Source organism: Podarcis liolepis, assembly GCF_965112155.1.
Source record: "Podarcis liolepis genome assembly, chromosome: 12".
NCBI lineage: Eukaryota > Metazoa > Chordata > Lepidosauria > Squamata > Lacertidae > Podarcis > Podarcis liolepis.
In genome coordinates, this window is record NC_139563.1 from 31321779 (window position 1) to 31342041 (window position 20263).

Consider the following 20263-nt stretch of genomic DNA (forward strand, 5'->3'; position numbering starts at 1 on the left):
AAAAACATCTGGAGGGCCGAGGTTGAGGAAGCCTGGCCAAAAGCTCCCCATTCCTGGTCTACAGCTTGCCATTTGCCAAGTTAGGTGCCTGAAGTACAAGATGCGGAACTTTTCCAGAGGCCTAAATGCCATTTTGTGTGGCTTGCTTAATGTTTCTTCACCTGACAATTATTGCAAGGCATTAATCTTAGACTTCAGGAGAAACTCTACAGTGGATGGTTGCCAATGCAAATACTCTTTAATTCCTTGAGCAAGCAGAGACACCCTTTTATTAGGTGTTTAAACAGCTTTCTAAGGCAATTACAACTCTTTTTTTTGGGGGGGGGGAGGGAAGTGCTTACAATTAAATTATAGTATACAGAATCTGCATGCTGAAACCTACTCATCTGTGTTGTGTGGTCTCCGACTTGGCATGATAACTACACACAAAGTTAGATCCTTAGACAGTTATAAATTACTTTCATGCCCTTACCTTACAATTATCAAAACAGCGAAGCTTTCTTTCACACACTAGGCTATTATCACACAGCTATAAGTCAATTGAGATAGAAATGGTTGTTGGTTCCATCTTCCGCCCATCAGATATGGGAAAGGTGGTAGGGAAGGGGGTGTTGTGCTGCCTTACCATAGAAGGAGTCATGGTTTATCTCCCCAGGAACCAAGCCCCTCCCTGCAATTATTGCAGGACCCACTTAAAAGCATTGTATCATCTGCACTGCTGGATGCCCAGATTCATTATGCTTAAAAGCAAATGGTCCACCTACTTTCTCATAGCCTTCTGTGCCAAGATGACATTACACTTGAGGTGAGTTCAGGGCTGGATTTAGGTTTGATGAGGCCCTAAGCTACTGAAGGTAATGGGGCTCCATATGTCCAGCTGTCCTTTGTCAACAACAAATTGTTGCTGGTTTTTGTGTTGAATATATGCTATATGGTAATTTATGGACCTAATATGTATCTAAAGCCATTTGCACATAACAAATAGGAGCCTACACAACACAAAACACTGTTGCTGTATGTAGGTTTTATTTTATTTGTTTTTTATCTTATATTTTGGAAATGTACATCCATTTTTTTCCTTTAATTTTTTTTGGGGGGGCCCCAAGAGAGTGGGTCCCTAAGCTATAGCTTGTTTCTCTTATATGTAAATCTGGCACTGGGTGAGTCTCCCGATCCTTTGTTGCCAGATATCTAAAAACATTATGACCCTGCTTTTCAGTTTTCAAGGCAGCATCCAAATTAGTAAAACTACAGTCCAATTGCAACTATCGAAACTATAAAACAACAGAAAGCATTAGTCAGAAGCCATAAATGTGCTTCACCTTGGCCAGTTCTAAAGTCTTCATTCATGGGTAAAGTTGGTGCATCAGCCTAACTTGAGCAAAGGCAACCCTCATTTGATACCTGGGCTTCCAAAGTCGCCGTCCTTGCTAAATAGTGTGAAATCCTTAAAATCCTTTTCTCAGCTGGCTCACTGTAGAATACACAGCTCTCTTCCCTAACGTAAACAACTGTGCATTTCTTTCTAGTTTGTGCAAGTAGTTCCAAGGAACTCAAAATCGCTTTCCATTGTCCGATAATGAATTCAGTATTCAAGCACAAATATGAGGCCTATTGTTTGGTGGCATAGCGTGACATAAATATTTGTTTTGATCGGGTGGTTAGCTAGAAAAGAATGACTTGCAAAAGCCTGGTTGTCAAGACATGGCACTCTTCAGGGATAATTCTTGAAAACAGCATGGTTGTGGTGAGGAGGATTAATCATGGCAGTGATTTGTGCCTGAGAATCTTCCCATGGCTGTGGCAGCTGCAGCTCTGAGGAAATCTTAATTAAATTATGGTCATGGATATCATGAGCTGATATGACTGATTGATTTGGTCTAGTGCTTCTGCAAAGCTACCTTTTCCCAGGACTCATATCAGCAAGAAAAAAATAAAAAAAGGTCAATCAGAAGGTCGTTGGTTCAAATCCCCGCGATGGGGTGAGCTCCTGTTGCTCGGTCCCTGCTCCTGCCAACCTAGCAGTTCGAAAGCATGTCAAAGTGCAAGTAGATAAATAGGTACCGCTCCAGTGGGAAGGTAAACGGCGTTTCCGTCCGCTGCTCTGGTTCACCAGCAGTGGCTTAGTCATGCTGGCCACATGACCCAGAAGCTGTATGCCGGCTCCTCGGCCAATAAAGCGAAATGAGCACCGCAACCCCAGAGTCGGTCACGACTGGACCTAACGGTCAGGGGTCCCTTTACCTTTACCTTTAGTTCTATTACTGTATATTGGATTTCTGTTTCTTTTGTGAGTTGCATTGGATATTCATTTGAACCGGAGAGTCGGGCTGAAGTATATAATAATATATAATGAAATAACAACAATAATCTCAACTCTCAAAATTGGCTGCCATATTCAGAGAGGTTCATAACAACAAGCCCAGAAACTAAGAGAGCTAAGTACTTTGACTGATGCGAGAGTATTTCAGAGCTGTGAGTATGGTCCATTATCTGTTATGGTTTTTGAAGCTGAGTGCTCGCCTATTGCTGAACAAAGGGAAAGAGATTCCTAATATTTATGCAAGATCTATGTGTAGAGTGTTGTAGTGTAGAGAACAGAATTCATGCCACCTCAAAGTGCACCTTACAAAGTGCTTTCAAGCAGCAAACGTTTTATTATTATTATTGGAACGATGCCAAAGTGGAATGCCTTGTGTTGTAGAAAATTGAGAGTGATACACTGTGAACAAAGAATCACAATACTTATGAAGCTGAAAATTGAAAAAAAGAAATGTTGCCTGGTGATTTCAATTCCATCTTGCCGTTTTACAGCATCCTAAATAGGGACACATTGGGTTGAATGCCCTGGTGCAATAAAACCTATTTGACTGCATTGTACAGCTGCAGGAGAAGGTAAAATAATAAGTACCTGGGCAGAAAAACTGTATCTTCCTGAAGTCTTTTGTCTTATTGCTCTAATTTCTATGGGAAGCCTTCTGTTAGAAGCAGATATTGTCGTTCTACATCTCTGAGTATTCTACTCGTAATCTTATATACTAATAGTGAATTCATTTCCTCAAGTGCCAATGCTTATACAGCCAGCAAATATTCATAATATGAGAACTGTGCAAATTGCAGAGCTCAAGTTGTTAAAGAGGAGAACAGTAGGAGTGTACAAGATTACCCAGGTGGATACAGTAGATGATCTCCCATATTCTGGAGTCAGTGGATTGAATCTGGCGAAAGACATTTCTAAATCTCGTTATGTTTCTTAATTAGCATATCAAGGCCAAGACGTCTGTGTCACCAACAACTGCATTACGAACTACCTTTGTTAATTATGCAATCTTCACTGTCGACATACTTTCTGCATTTAATTTTCCTCTGACTTCATTGCTTACAATCCACTCCTAACCTGCCACTCCCCTGACCTCTGATCAATTGCATCACTGCTGCTTACTGAGAAGGAGAGGAGGGAGGCGGCAGCATAGTTGGCAAGGTGCGAATGCCCTGGCAGGAGCACCAAACTGGCTCTGGTGGAGAGCTTGCACCACTCTGACCTCATAGTTGCGTCACCCTTCTCGCTCTGCCTCTGATAGGCAACAAGAGGTCAGGTGGGCGCCAACCCCCACCATGCTGTCCACTACTGCCTTATATAAAAGATTTGTACCTGAGAAGACAAATCAGCCTCTCACTGTGCCATTTCCTGCCTGACATCATGATGGGCCTGTTGGCGATATTTTTATCAAATCTATCAGCCACTAAGTGACAAGGGCTATGCATACAGGTTATTTATTTATTTATTTAGATATGCCTGTCCCACAGTACGAATACATAGCAAGTTTCGCTACTGCGTTTACCAGCTGAGAAATGAAATTCTGTTTGCATTTAACCTGATACAGCCTTTTTATAGACTCTGTAATAATATTTATCTTGCTGAGAGAGAAAGCCGTATAGGTAGATGGCTCTTTGAAATATATAAGGTGTTCTCCATCAGCTACCTTTGCACTCCTTATCTTGGCAATTTCTCCCTTATCAAATATTTACGTTGTCAACATGCCCCTCCTTGTCTAAATATAAGTATCTCCTTTGAATGGGTGATACTACATTGCACTTACCTTATTTCATCTAGTTTGACTTTAAGCCAAATTCAGCCGGCCCTTCTCTGGTGAATAGGAGGAGAATTATAGGAATGGTGTCATATCTATCAGCTGGTGCATATGAGGCAGCAAGCCATATTGGGTTACTATTTTGCTCTGTGCTTGAGACCTAGATTTAGAAACTTACCATAAACCAATTTTAAAACATTTTTATTAATTTTCTCTTGCTCTGTAGCTATAGCATTCCTGAATGCCTCTCAGCTCCTCTTTCCTGCAGGGGTGGTTGCTGGTTGGTTCCCTCTTTGTAGCCACAATTGCTTATTTATTTTGTTGTTGTTATTCCAATTTATTTTTTAAAAAAATTATAACGCCAGATGAATTGTCCAATGCATTTCAGCCAGTTTCCCCTCTATCAGAAGGTACTGCATTCCTATATCCACTTATAAGGAAGCAAGTCCTATTGAATTCAGTGAAACTTCCTTCAGAATCAGCATGCGTTGAGTTAAACCACAGAAGTTCAATTCACCTCTGATGAAGGCATTTGTGAAGCACGGTTAGCAGTTTGTTCTATTTCTGCACCTGGTTAAAGTTCACCTATTCTTCTTTTTCTGGCTGGCTTTTGTTCTGTGGCCATTAAAAGGATTTGATACACTCAGTACATAAGGAATGTATTTTTGGTTCTGTTTTCCAAAACTGTGGGTTGACGTCACTTGAATTTCTCCCAAGATGACCACGTGGGAGAACATCTGAACTGGCTCCTTGGCCCACCCTAATCTGTGTTTAAGTTATTAATTCAGCCTGCTCTTCCACTCCCCCTCCCTCCAGCACCATAAAAGCTAAGGTTGTTTTAAGCCACTGAGTCAAGTCAGGCTTCTCCAGCCTGACTACAAATTCTACCATCCTTGATTATTGGCTTTGCTTTTTCTCTGGGGGTACTCAAGGGTAGGTGGCGCTGTGGTCTAAACTACTGAGCCTCTTAGGTTTGCCGATTGGAAGGTCGGCGGTTCGAATCCCCGCGACAGGGTGAGCTCCCATTGCTCTGTCCCAGCTTCCAACCTAGCAGTTCAAAAGCACAGCAGCATGAATAGATAAATACGCACTGCTGTGGCGGGAAGGCAAACAGCATTTCTGTGCGCTCTGGCTTCCGCCATGATGTCCCATTGCACCAGAAGTGGTTTAGTCATGCTGGCTATATGACCCGGAAAGTTGTCTGTGGGCGAATGCTGGCTCCCTCGGTGTCAGGATGCTGTCAGTGGCTCCCAGCTAGTTGCCCAGAAAAATATAAAGACAAGGAAAAGTTTCTTACTGTCCTTTTTTATTTCAGTCTTTATAGAGAGAGGCTATAGAACCCAGCCTCTTGGATCATGGTGTTGTCCTGAGTGAATCTTCACACCCTGTCTCTCCCACTTCCTCAGTCGTCACTTCTACAGGTGCTGCTATGTGCCTTCTGTCTTCGAGCTCTTTGCTCTCCTACTTTTAAGGCCCGCCGGGTTCTGGGAGATGGAGGGTCTGGAATGCTTTCTAATGACACCGTGTCAGCCAGCTGCCACTTCAGTTCTGCCTGTTCCTCCTCTCCCATTATTTCCCAACTTTTACCCTCATCTGCCTCTGAGCTGTGACCTCCTGCAAACCACTGTTGTAAATCTATACTGTCTTCTTCCTCCTCCTCCCTGGGAGGGTCAGGATGGGGAGGTGGTCTCCACCATTCCTCCTCTGCCCAGTCCCTGACACTTGGCCTCAAAAGTTAGATGAGCACCCCAACCCCATAGTCACCTTTGACTGGACTTAACTGTCCAGGGGTCCTTTACTTTTACTGTTTTTTACCTTACTCAAGGGTAGGCAGTACAGCTGTACCTTGGTTCTTGAGCAGAATGTGTTCCGGGAGTTTGACTCCCAGAACTGTTCGAAAACCAAGGCGCGACTTCCGATTGGCTTTCAGGACCCTCCTGCAGCCAATCGGAAGCTGCAAAAGTGCCGGACATTTGGCTTCCAAAAATTGTTCAAAAACTGGAACACTCACTTTTGGGTTTTGATCGTTCGGGAGCCGATTTGTTCGGGAGCCAAGGCATTTGAGATCCAAGGTACGGCACCTTAAAACACACACACACAAAGTTAAAACTTCATGTGAGTATTGGCACCTTTTATTCTTAAAAAAAGGCACTTGATGGGACCGAAGGGAATCTGAAACATCTGTAGGGTTCTTGGTTGGGAAAACCTCAGTTAAGTTATTAACAGCCCCGGAGAGGGGAAACCCACAACCTGAAAAAGCAAAAAGTTTGTAAATATGAAAGACATGCCCATAGCATCCCTGGAATGGCCATTACAGCCCATCAGTCAGGGACTATACTGATGACACCTATATGCTGCTCATACACAGAAGCAGCCAGGGCACTCCAAGAAGGCAATGGCAAGATTCCCCCAGCACACAACCCTGCACAGGCTGCGTCCTCCTTGTTGAGATTTCCATTCCACCTTAAGGAGCAGAGGTGTGGAACTGTTGTGTGTCACATGTCTGTTTACATTCCAGAACAGCTTGCTGGGAACTTCCGTTGTGTATATAGCTTTTGCTTTTAGCTGTTCTCTCTGAGAAGACGGAGAGAGAGAGACATGTTTCTTTGTCCTGATTTATGATTAATAAATCTGTAGTTGTAGTATGCTTCCACAAGCCTCATGCCTATTCTGTGTGCACAGTTTGATCTGCTGATAGTGTGCCCTGGCTTTGAAGCCCGGGTCGCTGATTTATGTTGGAGCAGAGGGTGAAGAGTCTTTGCAGTGGGATGGCTGGAAGGAGATGGCCCAGCTGGGGCTAGCCAGCTGGCCTTGCGCCCTTTGCATGTTGACACTCCTGAGCAGCCATGGCACAGAGGAAAGGGGGCTTTCATTGTTCTCCCATGCTCTTTTCCCAAAGGAATTCATGCTCCCAGGCTTATTAGTTGCAGACAGGAAAAAATACAGCTACCGCTGTTCCTGCCCTGCCTCCTCACTTCATGGCTAAGAGCAGAGTCTGGGTGGATCTGGGAGTGATGTCTATTGGAGAGACGTCGTCACAGAGTGACAACCTGAATCCCACCCCTCCTCACCCCTAGCACTGTGGCTCCAATTCAAATCATCTCCCAACCGGCTTATTGCCCAAGAAAAATATCACATTTGTATATCCCATCACAGAACTTTTGTACCATGCCAAATGTAGCCCTAAATCATGCAACATCTTTTTTTTTAAAAAAAAAAATTCAATTTTCAAAATTATCCCAGATTTCTCACGACGCTGCTAATAAAGCCATAACTAAAAATGACTGGGTTTTTCTTTTTCTGATTTTGTTTATTTACTGTATTTTTCGCTCTACAAGATGCACCAGACCACAAGACGCACCTAGTTTTTGGAGGAGGAAAACAAGAAAAAAAATATTCTGAATCTCAGAATCCAGAACAGCAAGAGGGATCGCTGCACAGTGAAAGCAGCAATCCCTCTTGCTGTTTTGGCTTCTGGGATAACTGCGCAGCCTGCATTCACTCCATAAGATGCACACACATTTCCCCTTACTTTTTAGGAGGGAAAAAGTGAGTCTTATAGAGCAAAAAATAAGGTACTTACTTGAGTCTGGGTGCTTGGCTTTTGTTTCTTTTTATCACAAACATGGTGAAACGAGGAAGGAAACAGTGTCTGCTCACGTGAACAACAAAAATAACCCATCAATCCTAATTTAAACCGGCACATTAATCTAAGCAGTCCATCTTTCCAAATAGATAGCCAAACAAGCAGATGATAACAAGATTATATGTTCAAATGAAGAATGGGGAGTAAGATATTCAGACCTTTGAGTAATGGATGGTGAGCGTTTTATCTTTCTCTTTTCATTCTGAAGGTCTTGGGACGGAAACCAGAACTTCGTGAGGGTGATGATAATGATGATGAGGCTGCTGATATTACCAACAGGAAAAGTGCCAAACTCTACATGGTATGAGCAGAATTGCCAGCTTGCTGCAGGGCTGTTTCTGAACAGAATCCTGTTTCAACTTTAGAAGTCATGACAATATGTGTTTGCTTGTTTTTTAATTACTTGAATGCAGATTTGTAGCTGATCTAAATGTGAATGTCCTGCATCCTTAGGTATCAGACGCCAGTGGATCAATGAAGGTTTCGATTGTTGCAGAGGAGAATCCTTTCTTGAGGGCAATGCTTTTGTCTGAAGAGTGCTTTATACTGGATCACGGAGTAGCTAGGAAGATATTTGTGTGGAAAGGTATGTGGCAAATCTCTTTGCTTCTCTTTTAACATTACAATATTATAATTTACTATTATAATCAACAAATGCTTCTGGGAGTTTCGCTCTCCTTTTGCCGTTGTAATTTTTCCTTCTGCTTTGTTTTAACAAGGTAAAAATGCTAATCCAAGTGAGAGAAAAGCAGCCATGAAATCGGCTGAAGAATTCATTCAGCAAATGAATTATCCTGCCAACACACAGGTATACCTATGCAAGGAACAACCGTGCTTTCCGTTTCCCCCAAAGTAAACCCCCACAGGTGACTAAGGTCACTTCCAGATGACCTGTTTGTCTGTTGTTCATCCTAATTTGTTTCCAGGGAGGCTAGATGATGTTGCTTCAATTGATACCTCACACTTTGGGGTGCATTTTCCTGCCACTTTTCTTGTTGCAAAAGGTGTGGTTTTGCACGGGTAGGTGGGGAGCATTTTTGCTGTGCAAGAGCACCCATTCAAATTGAATTGCGCAACCTGAATTTGCTGGTATGTGGATAAATCACACAAGAAAACAATGGCAGTCTGAAACTACCCTGAGTATAGTTTATATAAGGCCAGCCACTGGTATTATTATTATTATTATTATTATTATTATTAGAATTTATATACTGTCCTATACCCAGAGGTCTCAGGGTGGTTCACATAAAAGGATCACAGTATATAAAATTAAAATAAAAGCAATAACCCAATAATGGCCCCCCAAAAGAGCTACATTTTAAAAGGGTATGGGATGTTGATCAGGTCAACCAAAGGCCTGGTTAAAAAGGAACGTTTTTGCCTGGCACCTAAAGGTGTGTAATAAAGGCACCAGGTGAACTTCCCTGGGGAGAGCATTCCACAGACAGGGAGCCTCTGCAGAGAAGGCCTGTTCTTGTGTTGCCACCCTCCGGACCTCTCGAGGAGGAGGCACATGAAGAAAGGCCCCAGAAGATGATCTCAGGGTCTGGGTAGACTCATATGGATAGAGGTGGTCCTTGAGGAATTGCAGTCCTAAGCCATTTAAGGCTTTATAGGTCAAAACCAGCACTTTGAATTGGGCCCGAAAACTAATCAGTAGCCAGTGCAGTCGGACCAGGGTCGGTGTAATATGCTCAAACCATCTTGCTCCGGTGAGCAACCTGGTATAGGGGGCTGAGGTAGAAATGATGAGGCCAGTCTAGGAACACTCTCACTTAAAAGTTCAAATACACTCCCCCTTCTGATATGGCAGCATGCTAAGGAAATACACCATTGCGAAAAAGTGGCAAAACTGGGGATGGGGAACCTGCAGCTCTCCAGAAGTTGCAGGACTGTCATCGCCCTTAATCACTGGCCATACTTGTGAGCCCTTGCTCCTGTCTGGTATATATCTAGAGACTGGGTTAACTGGCGACTGTTTCTCTTCTCCCATACATTAGCACACAGCAGTACTCTAGGAAAGAAGGAGAGCTGTCAGTTATAGGCTTTCCAACCCTTTGCTTCTTGGTTTCAGATTCAGGTTCTTCCAGAAGGAGGTGAAACACCGATCTTCAAGCAGTTCTTTAGAGACTGGAAAGATAAGGATCAAAGCGATGGCTTCGGAAAAGTGTACGTCACAGAGAGAGTGGCGAGGATTGAGCAGGTTGAGTTTGACGCTACCAAGTTGCACGAGTCTCCGCAGATGGCAGCCCAGCACAACATGGTGGACGATGGCTCTGGGAAAGTGGAGGTATTTATTGACATCTAGTTCCCGGGTTTCTCTTTTAGCTGCTGTTCTGCTTTACGGTTGTAGTTTTGCAGTGCAGACGTACCCTGGATCCCAAACACCTTGGTACTCAGACATTTTGGCTCCCGAACGCTGCAAACCTGGAAGTGAATGTTCCAGTTTGCAAACGTTCTTTGGAACCCGAATGTCCAACAGGGCCTCCGCGGCTTCTGATTGGCTGCAGGACCTTCCTGCAGCCAGTCAGAAGCCGCGCTTTGGTTTCCGAACATTTTGGAAGTCGAACGGACTTCCGGAATGGATTCCGTTCAACCTCCAAGGTACGCCTGTACTTTGCACCTATTTTCTCCACTCCCATACAAATACGTCTAGTACATGGTTTTATGGGGGGGGGGCTCTAGATTGTGTATGTGACATACAACTGAGTCTGAGAATTACCTGGAATCCAAACCCTGTAAATGGGGGAAGGGCTCCTCTGAATACAGAATCCTCTGCAGGTGTGGAGAGGTTCTGTTATGACTTCTGCTTTTAGCACTGTTACAAAAGTTGGGTGCCTCCCGCCAATCTTTGCCGAGCAGTAGCAAGAGTCCAGGGTGCTCCAGGCACTCACCCCGGGGTCTGTGCTCCTTTGGAGAATCAAGACACAGAGGAGTATGTCATAGCTTTAAGAAATATGCTTTGTTCACCTGTTTACACCTTCAGTTTGCATGCGGGGGGGGGGGGGAGTCCAGATCCTACAGCATGGTCATTTCAAGACAGGCTTGGACCCCACATCAATGCAGCCCTGGAGCCCAAGGCATCTCTCCCAGCAGACTTGCAGCCAGCCTGCCCAAGATGGATCCCAGTCTCTCTTCTTCCTCCTTCTACACAGCAACCTTTGCCAAAGACTCCCTTTCCCTGTCACCTCACAACCTTCCAAACACCCATTCACACCTCAGGGCAATGGGGGAAAGGACAGTTCTCTTCTATTGCCTGTGGCCTTGTATTGTTTCTTAATGGGCCTTGCTCGGCCAGGTCGTTTTGCATATGCAACCTAGGAATTCCTCTGCAGCTGGTATTTCTCCTTTCATACCCCAAATAATCAAAATCGTACCATTTATTAGGGATATGCAAAATTATAACAGTATTATACTGGAGCCTACTATACTTACCGTATTTTTTGCTTTATAGGATGCACTTTTTCCCTCTTAAAAACTAAGGGGGAAAGTCTGTGTGTCCTATGGAGTGTATGCAGGGGGGGAGGCAGGCAGGAAAAGCCCCCAAGAGCCGCACACAAGCTTTGCGCTGCTCTTGTGGGCTTTTCCCCAGGAGGGAGAAGGGACTGACGTGGCTAGTCAGTCCCTTCTCCCTCCTCATAGTAAAGCCCACAGGAGCCGCACGCTCCTTAAAGGGTGCGCGGCTCCTGTGGGCTTTTGCAGGAGGTGGGGGAATTGCCACAGCCGCGTGCAGCCTCTCCAGCCAGGAGAGGCTGCGCAAGGCTAAAGAAGCCAAGGCAGCGAGCGTGATCCATCCCACTCACTGCCTTGGCTTCCTCTTTAGCCTTGTGCAGCTTCTCCAGCTGCTCTTTGGGGCTGGGGGGGAGGGAATAATTTTTTTCCTTGATTTCCCCCTCTAAAAAGTAGGTGCGTCTTGTGGTCCGGTTCGTCCTATAGAGCAAAAAATACTGTACATTTAGGGGAATTAATGTAGCTCGGTGGTAGAGCATCTGCTTTGCCTGCAGAAGGTCTCAGGTTCAATCCCTGATAACGATAATTGATTGTGATTCCTAATAGTGATAGAATACATCTCATGGCCTTTTGGACCTACTGTTTACAGGGGAATTGATTGCAGTGCATGAAAGCTTCAGCTACAATAAATCAGATTAGTGTTTCTGCTGCAACTAACACAGCTAACCAGCTCTCTTGAATCTGTCACCTTATCAAAATGCTCTGTTTTGAGAATTTTGCAAACGCTCTTCCCCCGTGACATCTTTCATGTCTTAGATTTGGCGCGTTGAAAGCAATGGCAGAATCCCTGTGGAACCTCAGAGCTATGGGCAGTTTTATGGCGGAGATTGCTACATCATACTGTACACCTATCCCAAAGGACAGATAATCTACACATGGTATGTTTAATGGAAGCCATGCTGCTTCTTAGCTTACTGTTGTTTTTTATCCTCGATGCGTTGCAAGGAGCCTCTCTGAAAACCAATATCCCCTTTGGCGGCCGCAAGATGTTTTGGTGCCAGGAGCAAAGGACAAAAAGATCCCTCCCCTATTCCATAACCGGAAGCTGATTGGACTGGTAGCTGAAACATCCTCTCCGCCCCCCCCCCCCCGGAATCTGCCACCTGAAGGAGCCACCTCACTCTGCCTGATAACATTATGCCTGCATCAGGCCTTCAGAATCGGACTGAGTTGTGCTTTAAATAGCTAAATCTGCAATAGGGACACTCCAGCTTTGGCCTATGGGAAGAGCCCACCTGCCTGAAACCGTGGGGCATAACTCAGTTCTACATTCTAGAGCGAAACCTGAAGGGATTGACCTGAGGAGTTCTTGGATAGATGAGCGATCACCTAATCCATTATCTCTTCAGGTCCCACATACTCCGTACTCAGTACTGCCCTATCAATAACCTCCCTGAATCTTTTGGATGGGGTTGGCTACTCATTTGGGGGGTAAGCTTTGCAGCTCCGAAGGCAATTGCGGGTTCTCCCAGCTGGTCACCTCTGCCACTCCCATGTGCTTTGACTCCTATAGTCGGGAGCGTCACCTTTCTAAGGGGACTTGCGTTTTATCTTCGTCTTCTCCATCCACAGGCAAGGAGCTCATGCCACCCTAGATGAGTTGACTACTTCAGCGTTCTTGACAGTTCAGCTCGACCGGTCACTAGACGGGCACGCAGTCCAGGTTGGTGCCTTCCTGATGAGCCTGGAAATATTGATGGTGCAAACAGGAGGTCACACAAGCAACTTGAAAGCTACATTCTATTTCTTGCATACAGCGGTTCTCAACCTGTGGGTCCCCAGATGTTATTGGACTACAACTCCCATCATCCCTGAGCTCTGGCCATCTGGGGTGATGGGAGTTGTAGTCCAACAACATCTGGGGAACCACAGGTTGAGAAAGGCTGGAAGCCCGTGCTCCCTATTGTCCTCCAAATGATTTAAGGGCAACTATCTGTGAGCGGGAAAGACAAACACACCCACCCTGTACTTGCGGGAGCTCCTGTGTCTTTGGAAACCCTAGAAAAGCAGGGTATAGGAGGCTTCGCCATTGCAGGTTGTGACTTGTGGTCACACGGAGGGAGATTGAGATGCCCACTTCTGTATGTTCCCCCTTCATTGCATATTTAGTTAAGCCCTATTCAAAAACAGGATCACAATTAAGGTTGGGGCGGGAAGAGAAATTCAATTAAGTTCTCATGTAAAGTTGGACCTAATTTGCACTTTCTGAAACAATAATGCAAAGTAAAATACAGTTATCCTTCAACGACACACTTCTGCAGCCAAGTAATATAAACAAAAATGCATTTGCTAGTGTAAAAGGTTAACATAGTTGCATATATTAGTGAAAAGAACATGTGGAAATGTGTTATATTAACAGAAGCTGCTTTGCAAAAATGTGCATATTAGGCAAAATTGCATACAGAAGGGTGTCAGGAGAAATCCACAGTGCTGATGAATTTTTTAGGAGGGCTTTTTGGAAAAACAAAATAGCAAACTCATGTGGAGAACTGAGCTTCACACTGGAAAAAAGGAGAACCTGAGAGAAACCAAAACTGACCTTCCATCTTTAATCACACTACACTCATGGTGCAACTATATTTTTTGTCACTAGATGGCACTGCAGGCTACATTACAATAAAGGGAGGCTCTTGAAATATTGTTTATCTTTGTAAGTAGTTCTGCGCCATGTTTCCCTGGGAGTCTTTGCTGGACCTGCAAATGATTGCCTTCTCCGTTGCACAGGCAATTTGTGGTGTGTGAAGTTGGTTTCATTTGGCCAGCTCCTCCCTTGATCACACCTGTACATCCCATTGCAACTACCTGCAAGGAGCGCAGGACGAAAAACTGGCTTCCAAGTCCTGCACAGGTTGTGGGGAGGTGGAAGGAAGAACTTCCTGCAGTCTGTGGACATCTGAACAGTTTCTCTTGATCTGAACAATTACCACGTTGCACTGAGGGGGAATGCTGCACTACAGAACGTGGACTAAATTGTGGAGGGCACCAATGAGATTGTGACTGACATGGATTCATGTCTGCCTCTGTGCAGGCTGAAATGCCTATTGTGGTGGGTTTGGAGATTCCAGTCCCTCCCCCCCCCTCTCACCTGTGAGGAAGGTGGGTTCCTGATCTCCTGCCCCTGCTATCCTGTTCAGCCGTTAGGGCAGGTCTGTTCCTTTTGTGAGCAGTCAATCCAAACGCAGCCTGCCCACTCCTGCCTAGCATTTATTGTGGCCTGCCCTCCCCTTTTTGTAGTCTTGGCAAGCCGAGCAATGATCAGGTGCATACATGGGCTCTATGGGTGGAGTTGCAGACTGACACAACTTTTGTACGTCTGCATTAGGACTTTGATAAACCCCCTTGCAAAATGCCAAAGGAAGCCATTGTGCTCTTTGGCGCTTGTGCAAGAGAAGCGCCACATGTTCAGACCACATCCAGAACATGTTTAAAGCATGGGAACTGTAGTCTCTTAAGAATACTGAGAATGCTAGCTGCAAGGGGGAACTACAATTCTCAGGATTCTGGGGGCAGGGAGCAATGTGATTTAAATGTATGGTTGGGTCTGCCCATGGTTTAATGTCCACATGCTCCCTAGGGAAGCAGTTGTTCAACCACCATCCGACCCCAATTCTATCCATCTGTATGGGGCAGCTTGCTTCTCATCTGTTGCCTGTGTCCTTCCTGCGCCACCATTAACAGCCATGGGGCTGTTCATTCCCTTGTGAGCAGCCTTCCAGAGGCTGCATGCTGGTGGTGGCTGGAGCCAGAGGCAAATATTAGGTGGTAGCACAGATGTGACTCTTACCCCGGTAGACTAGGCTGCATCCCAGATACACAAAGGTCAGAGGTTTCTGCGCACAGTCTCCTTCCTCCATCCCAGAAAAGCAAGAGGTGTTATCATGATTCCAGCTTGGAAGTATAACCATAAAAACAAGTAGTAGATAGGTAGCCGTGTTGGTCTGCCATAGTCAAAATAAAAAAAATTCCTTCCAGTAGCACCTTAAAGACCAACTAAGTTAGTTCTTGGTATGAGCTTTCGTGTGCATGCACACTTCTTCAGATACACTATCTGAAGAAGTGTATCTGAAGAAGTGTGCATGCACACGAAAGCTCATACCAAGAACTAACTTAGTTGGTCTTTAAGGTGCTACTGGAAGGAATTTTTTTTCATAAAAACAAGCACCTTGTTCACCCCTGTCTCCTCTTCTGCTGCTGTTTCCCATGGGTCAAATTTTAGATTGTAGGCTCCTCGGGGCAGGGCTACCTATCCTCTTGTATTCTGGTTAGGTGCTGGGAACATTGATGGCGCTTTATAAATATTAGCAAGTACCAAGCCTTTGACACATGGCAGGTTGGGTGCCTCAGAACAGGCTGTAAGAGATGCTTGCAATTAACTTGCAGCAGGAACAGGGAACCTGCAGCCCTCCACGTTTTGTGGGACTGCAGTTCCCATCATCCCTGACTATTGGCCACGCTTGCTGGGGCTGATGAAAGCTGGAGTCCACCAACCCCTTCTGTGTAGCATTGGACTATCTGAAATCTCAGGTACCTGAGTGGAAGGATTCATGGTCCATTGATGGACATTAGTATTCACCAGCACTGGAGTGTTGGTGCTGACCTTTAAAGCCCTAAACAGCCTCAGCACAGTATACCTGAAGGAGTGTCTCCAATCCCATCATTCAGCCTGGACACTGAGGTCCAGCTCCGAGGGGCTTCTGGCGGTTCCCTCACTGCGAGAAGTGAGGTTACAGGGAACCAGGCAGAGGGCCTTCTCGGTAGTGGCTCCCACCCTGTGGAACACCCTCCCATCAGATGTTAAAGAAATAAGCATTTATGCTACTTTTAAAAGACATCTGAAGGCAGCTTTGTTTAGGGAAGTTTTTAATGTTTAATCCTGTATTGTGTTTTTAATATTCGATTGGGAGCCGCCCAGAGTGGCTGGGGAAACCCAGCCAGATGGGCTGGGTATAAATAATAAATTATTATTATTAGATAATGCACCCCAAAGATCAACTGATAATGCATTCCAGGGATCAGTTGTAAGGAAGAGCTCTTCTCCCTTCCTTCTTTAACGGCAGCCTTCTTGATAATCAACCTGGCTGGTGCTTTTCCATTCCCAGATGGCTTTATGCTCCTTGCCTTTCTCCCAGCTCCAGGCAGGTACACAAACAGGGCGCTGCTTCCTGCTGCATTTAAATGCAAATCTCAAATCTGAACCAAACACACATGCACACACCAGAATGTTATATGAGGAATATTTAGATTGCAATGGCATGCTGCATTTCTGCTTCCGTGAGAGGCATGTTTAGAAAGCCACGGCTGCACACACACACTGCAGTCACGTAAGCTTGAATTATTCAAGAGAAACGTGCCACTCTTCATCCTTACCAACTTCCAGCGAAGCATCTGTTGGCCAGGGCAGGCCAGGGCAGCAGGCAGCCTCGTAAAAATCTGTTTCTGTGCTGTTCCCTTCAAACGTCGCTGCAGATCAGAGTCAGCCAAGGAAAGGAGCCCCTGCACTTGTTGAGTTTGTTCAAAGACAAACCACTCATTGTTTACAAGGATGGGACATCCAAGAAAGGCGGACAGAAGCCTGCTGCTCCAACACGATTGTTCCAAATCCGCAGGAACCTAGCATCCATCACCAGGATTGTCGAGGTAAGAAATAGGCGTTTGGAAACCTGTTCTCCGTGTAGCAAGATGAAACGGACACCAAATTCCAGAGCCGGGGACAAACTAGATGTGATGGTAGCAGACACGTGTGTCTGCATGCAGATATGCCCCAGTCAGGTAGAAAGGTGTGATAAGACCCTAGCAAGCTGTTTTCTATTGAGAGAGGTTCATATAGCTCACTGCTGAATACATTGATTCTGTATGTATGCAATCAAAGCAGCTCTCCCCTCTCGATTTTCATAGCATGGGGAATCTCCAGATTTGGGGAAGAGATAGGGTAAAGTAGCAGTCGTCGTAGGAGAATGCCATATGAGGGGGGAATTAAAACGGGCGCGAGGGGTTCACAGTCCACATGAAACCAAGGTATGGATGGGCCAAAGCAGCACCTCTCCAGGGCTTCAGAAAAGAGACATCCTTGACCCTCTGGAGCAGATTCAGGGAGTCCTGTTGTGCTACTGGGCATCCTTGCAATGTCTTCTATTTGTGCAACTCTTCAGCTGAATGGCCCTGTATACTGATTTCAGGTCCCACATATGAATGTTTGCTGACTAGGCTGTATCATTGCCGCACTGAAACTGGATTATATTGAAGCTCGTATGCATTTTTAAGTGTTATCCAGATCCAACTTTTATGAGTCAATTGAAAGTCCTGCCAAAAGCACTTTCCTAAAAAGTTGTTGTTGTTGTTGATTTTGCTGGGTGGGAATGGAGATGTGTGTACAGCAAAACCTTCCTTTCACTGCTAGTTTATTTTTAACATTATAATTAGGACTCTCTCTTTGTGTTGGCCTTTTAAGAGCTTGCATCTTGAGTGGCACCTGTGAAGTCAGAGGGATTGTTCTGGGCTTAAATTAATGTTGCAAACTGCAAAAATGGGAAAGAAGTAAAAAAGAAGAAGCAGGAGACTGATGCAATCTCACTCCTGTCTCAGGTTGATGCAGATGCCACTTCGTTGAATTCCAATGATGTTTTCGTTTTGAAACTGCCAAGTAATGCTGGGTATACCTGGATTGGGAAAGGAGCAAGCAGAGAAGAAGAGAAGGGGGCGCAGTATGTAGCTGGTGTCCTCAAGTGCCAAACCTCAAGGATTGAAGAAGGCCAGGAACCAGGTGAGCACAACTCTACCATTCTAGCGTTCTATTATTTGATGCAGGAGATGTCCACAGCCCTTGACATTCGGGAAAATGGCTTCCTAATATTACTAGCCGTATTAGTGGTGTAACGTGGGTTGCCAGTGCCCAGGGCCATACAGAGGAGGAGGTGGGTGGGAGGGAAACGGACAGAACATGCACACACTTTTCAACTGCGTCCGCATCATCCAGGAGATCACAGCTGCAAATATAAGAAGAGTCGTTCCGTTGTCTGGAGAGTTCACTTCCTGGTTTCCATGGAGGAGCCCAGTGATGGAAGCACACAGCTGTATTTAGGCAGCACCCAGTGTTGAAATTTTACACCCCTAACAATCTTGTTTCCTCAACACTTGTTCACAGGGCATTTCACCAAGGAAGTGTTTTTGTTGTATCTTCCAGAGCCATTTTGGAGTGCCCTTGGTGGAAAGAAAGAATACCAGACATCTGCACAGTTACTGACTGAGTCCGAAGACCACCCTCCACGTCTTTATGGCTGTTCTAATAAGACTGGCAGGTTTATAGTAAGTATATGGCAGATAGTTTCTGTTCTGTCCCTTGATTACTATGGTCATTCCGTCTCTGGCTCTTAAATGAGATTACTCACATCCTTTGCAGGGCAAAGAAGAACATCATTTGCAGAGCATAGAGCAAGTTTATCGTAACATGGAGGTCTCAGACGTAGGCTGCCTTATACTTGATCATATTTTGGAGGAATGCTGCCCCACCCACTGACAATCCTGCCATTCTGTCTTTTATTTTTCCCCTTTTCATTTCCTTCTGGCCAGTGTTTTTCTCCTTGTCCACTGAGCCACCTAGCAGTATATATATATTTCTTTGTAATATACTGTGGCTCAAAAGCTTTGTCAAAGAGAGCCAAGAGCCAAAAAACCTCCAGGTATATAGCTGTACTATGTTTGGAGTTCGATACATTCCTTTTGCCTTGAGAAATGTAATAGGTGTGAAAACAGAAGGGTCCTTTAAGAATTCTGAGTATTCAAGCCCAGAATAAGCAAAGAAGATATTGATTAACTGAGTCAACACTGGTGGATAAAAATGTAGGTCACACAAAGGATCTTCATGAGGCATGGATTAAAACATTTTTTCCAAGGAAAGCTTTGTTGAATCTCTCCCTTTCTCTCTTTCCATACATACAAACATACATATACACAGTGCTTTTTTCTGCGGGGACACAGGGGTACACATACCCCTAAACATTTTGTGAATCTTTTTTTTAAAATGATATTTATTGAAAATTTAAAATTACAGAGAGAGGAAAAAAAGAAAAAGAAAAAAGAAAAAAAGAAAAAAAGAAATTAAACAATACAAGTCAATAAAAAGAAAAAAGAGAGCAAAACACACAATACATCAAAGCCAAAAACAAAGGCAAACAAAAAACTAAAAACAAATCCAATATTCCCAAATCTTTATCTTTCGTTATCTTGTTTCATCGACCTCCTCACACCTCCCTTTTTTGTATTCTAGTTATTAATTATCTCAGCAAATCCTTTCCATCTTTCACTATGTTCTGTCATTAAATTATCTTAATTTATTTTAACCTTATCTTGCCATAAAAAGCCCTAAGTCTTAAAACTTATTTGTACATAACTCCTTATAGCATTTCTACTAAAGCCAAATAGTTTCATTCCAACATTTTTTCTAACACTCATTAAATTTACAATATTTCTCTAAATGAATTTTTAAACTTTCTTCCAATCTTCATCCACCGTCTCTTCTTCCTGGTCTCGGGTTCTGTCAGTCCTTTCTATCCATTCCATTTAGTCCATCAACCTGGTGATCTTCTATCTGAGGCTCTTAAGTCTTTTCCATGTCCCTTCTGCAGGTCTTCTTCATATTTATACCTGCACCTTACTTTGTCTTCTGCTGATCTTGTTCTTAGTTTCCTTCCTTTATCGCTGAGGAGTAGATCTCGGGGAGACTCCAACCTAACAATGTCTTTATCCCTTCTTGACAGGTCGGCCCATTCTCCATAGTAAGCAGTAAAATCGAAAAGATATTTCAAGGCATGTTTCAAAGTCCCTCCAAAGTTAAAGGCCCCCACAACTCCAGACTCCCCCTGGCGCAAAACCAGATCCCAGAAGCCAGAACAGCCCTGCATAGGGAGATCTATCCAATTTCCCATCTCCAATCCAAACGAGACTCCATCTCTCCAAATCTGACTTTCTCCAGGTTCGGTCATCAAAAACAACAGCTTATGTTCCTGCGAAGCCTCGGCTC

At 44.5% G+C, this 20263-nt stretch overlaps 1 protein-coding gene across 1 annotated transcript in view; it reads left to right on the plus strand.

Moving 5' to 3' along the window:
• SCIN (scinderin) overlaps positions 1–20263 on the plus strand; it is a 49463-nt gene that overhangs the window by 18574 nt on the left and 10626 nt on the right. The window contains exons 5-13 of the mRNA XM_083467974.1: positions 7946–8038; positions 8191–8323; positions 8457–8545; positions 9812–10027; positions 12004–12125; positions 12820–12910; positions 16714–16884; positions 17830–18007; positions 18428–18549. Of these exons, the coding sequence (XP_083324100.1) occupies positions 7946–8038; positions 8191–8323; positions 8457–8545; positions 9812–10027; positions 12004–12125; positions 12820–12910; positions 16714–16884; positions 17830–18007; positions 18428–18549 (1215 nt within the window). The remainder of the gene's footprint in view (positions 1–7945; positions 8039–8190; positions 8324–8456; positions 8546–9811; positions 10028–12003; positions 12126–12819; positions 12911–16713; positions 16885–17829; positions 18008–18427; positions 18550–20263) is intronic.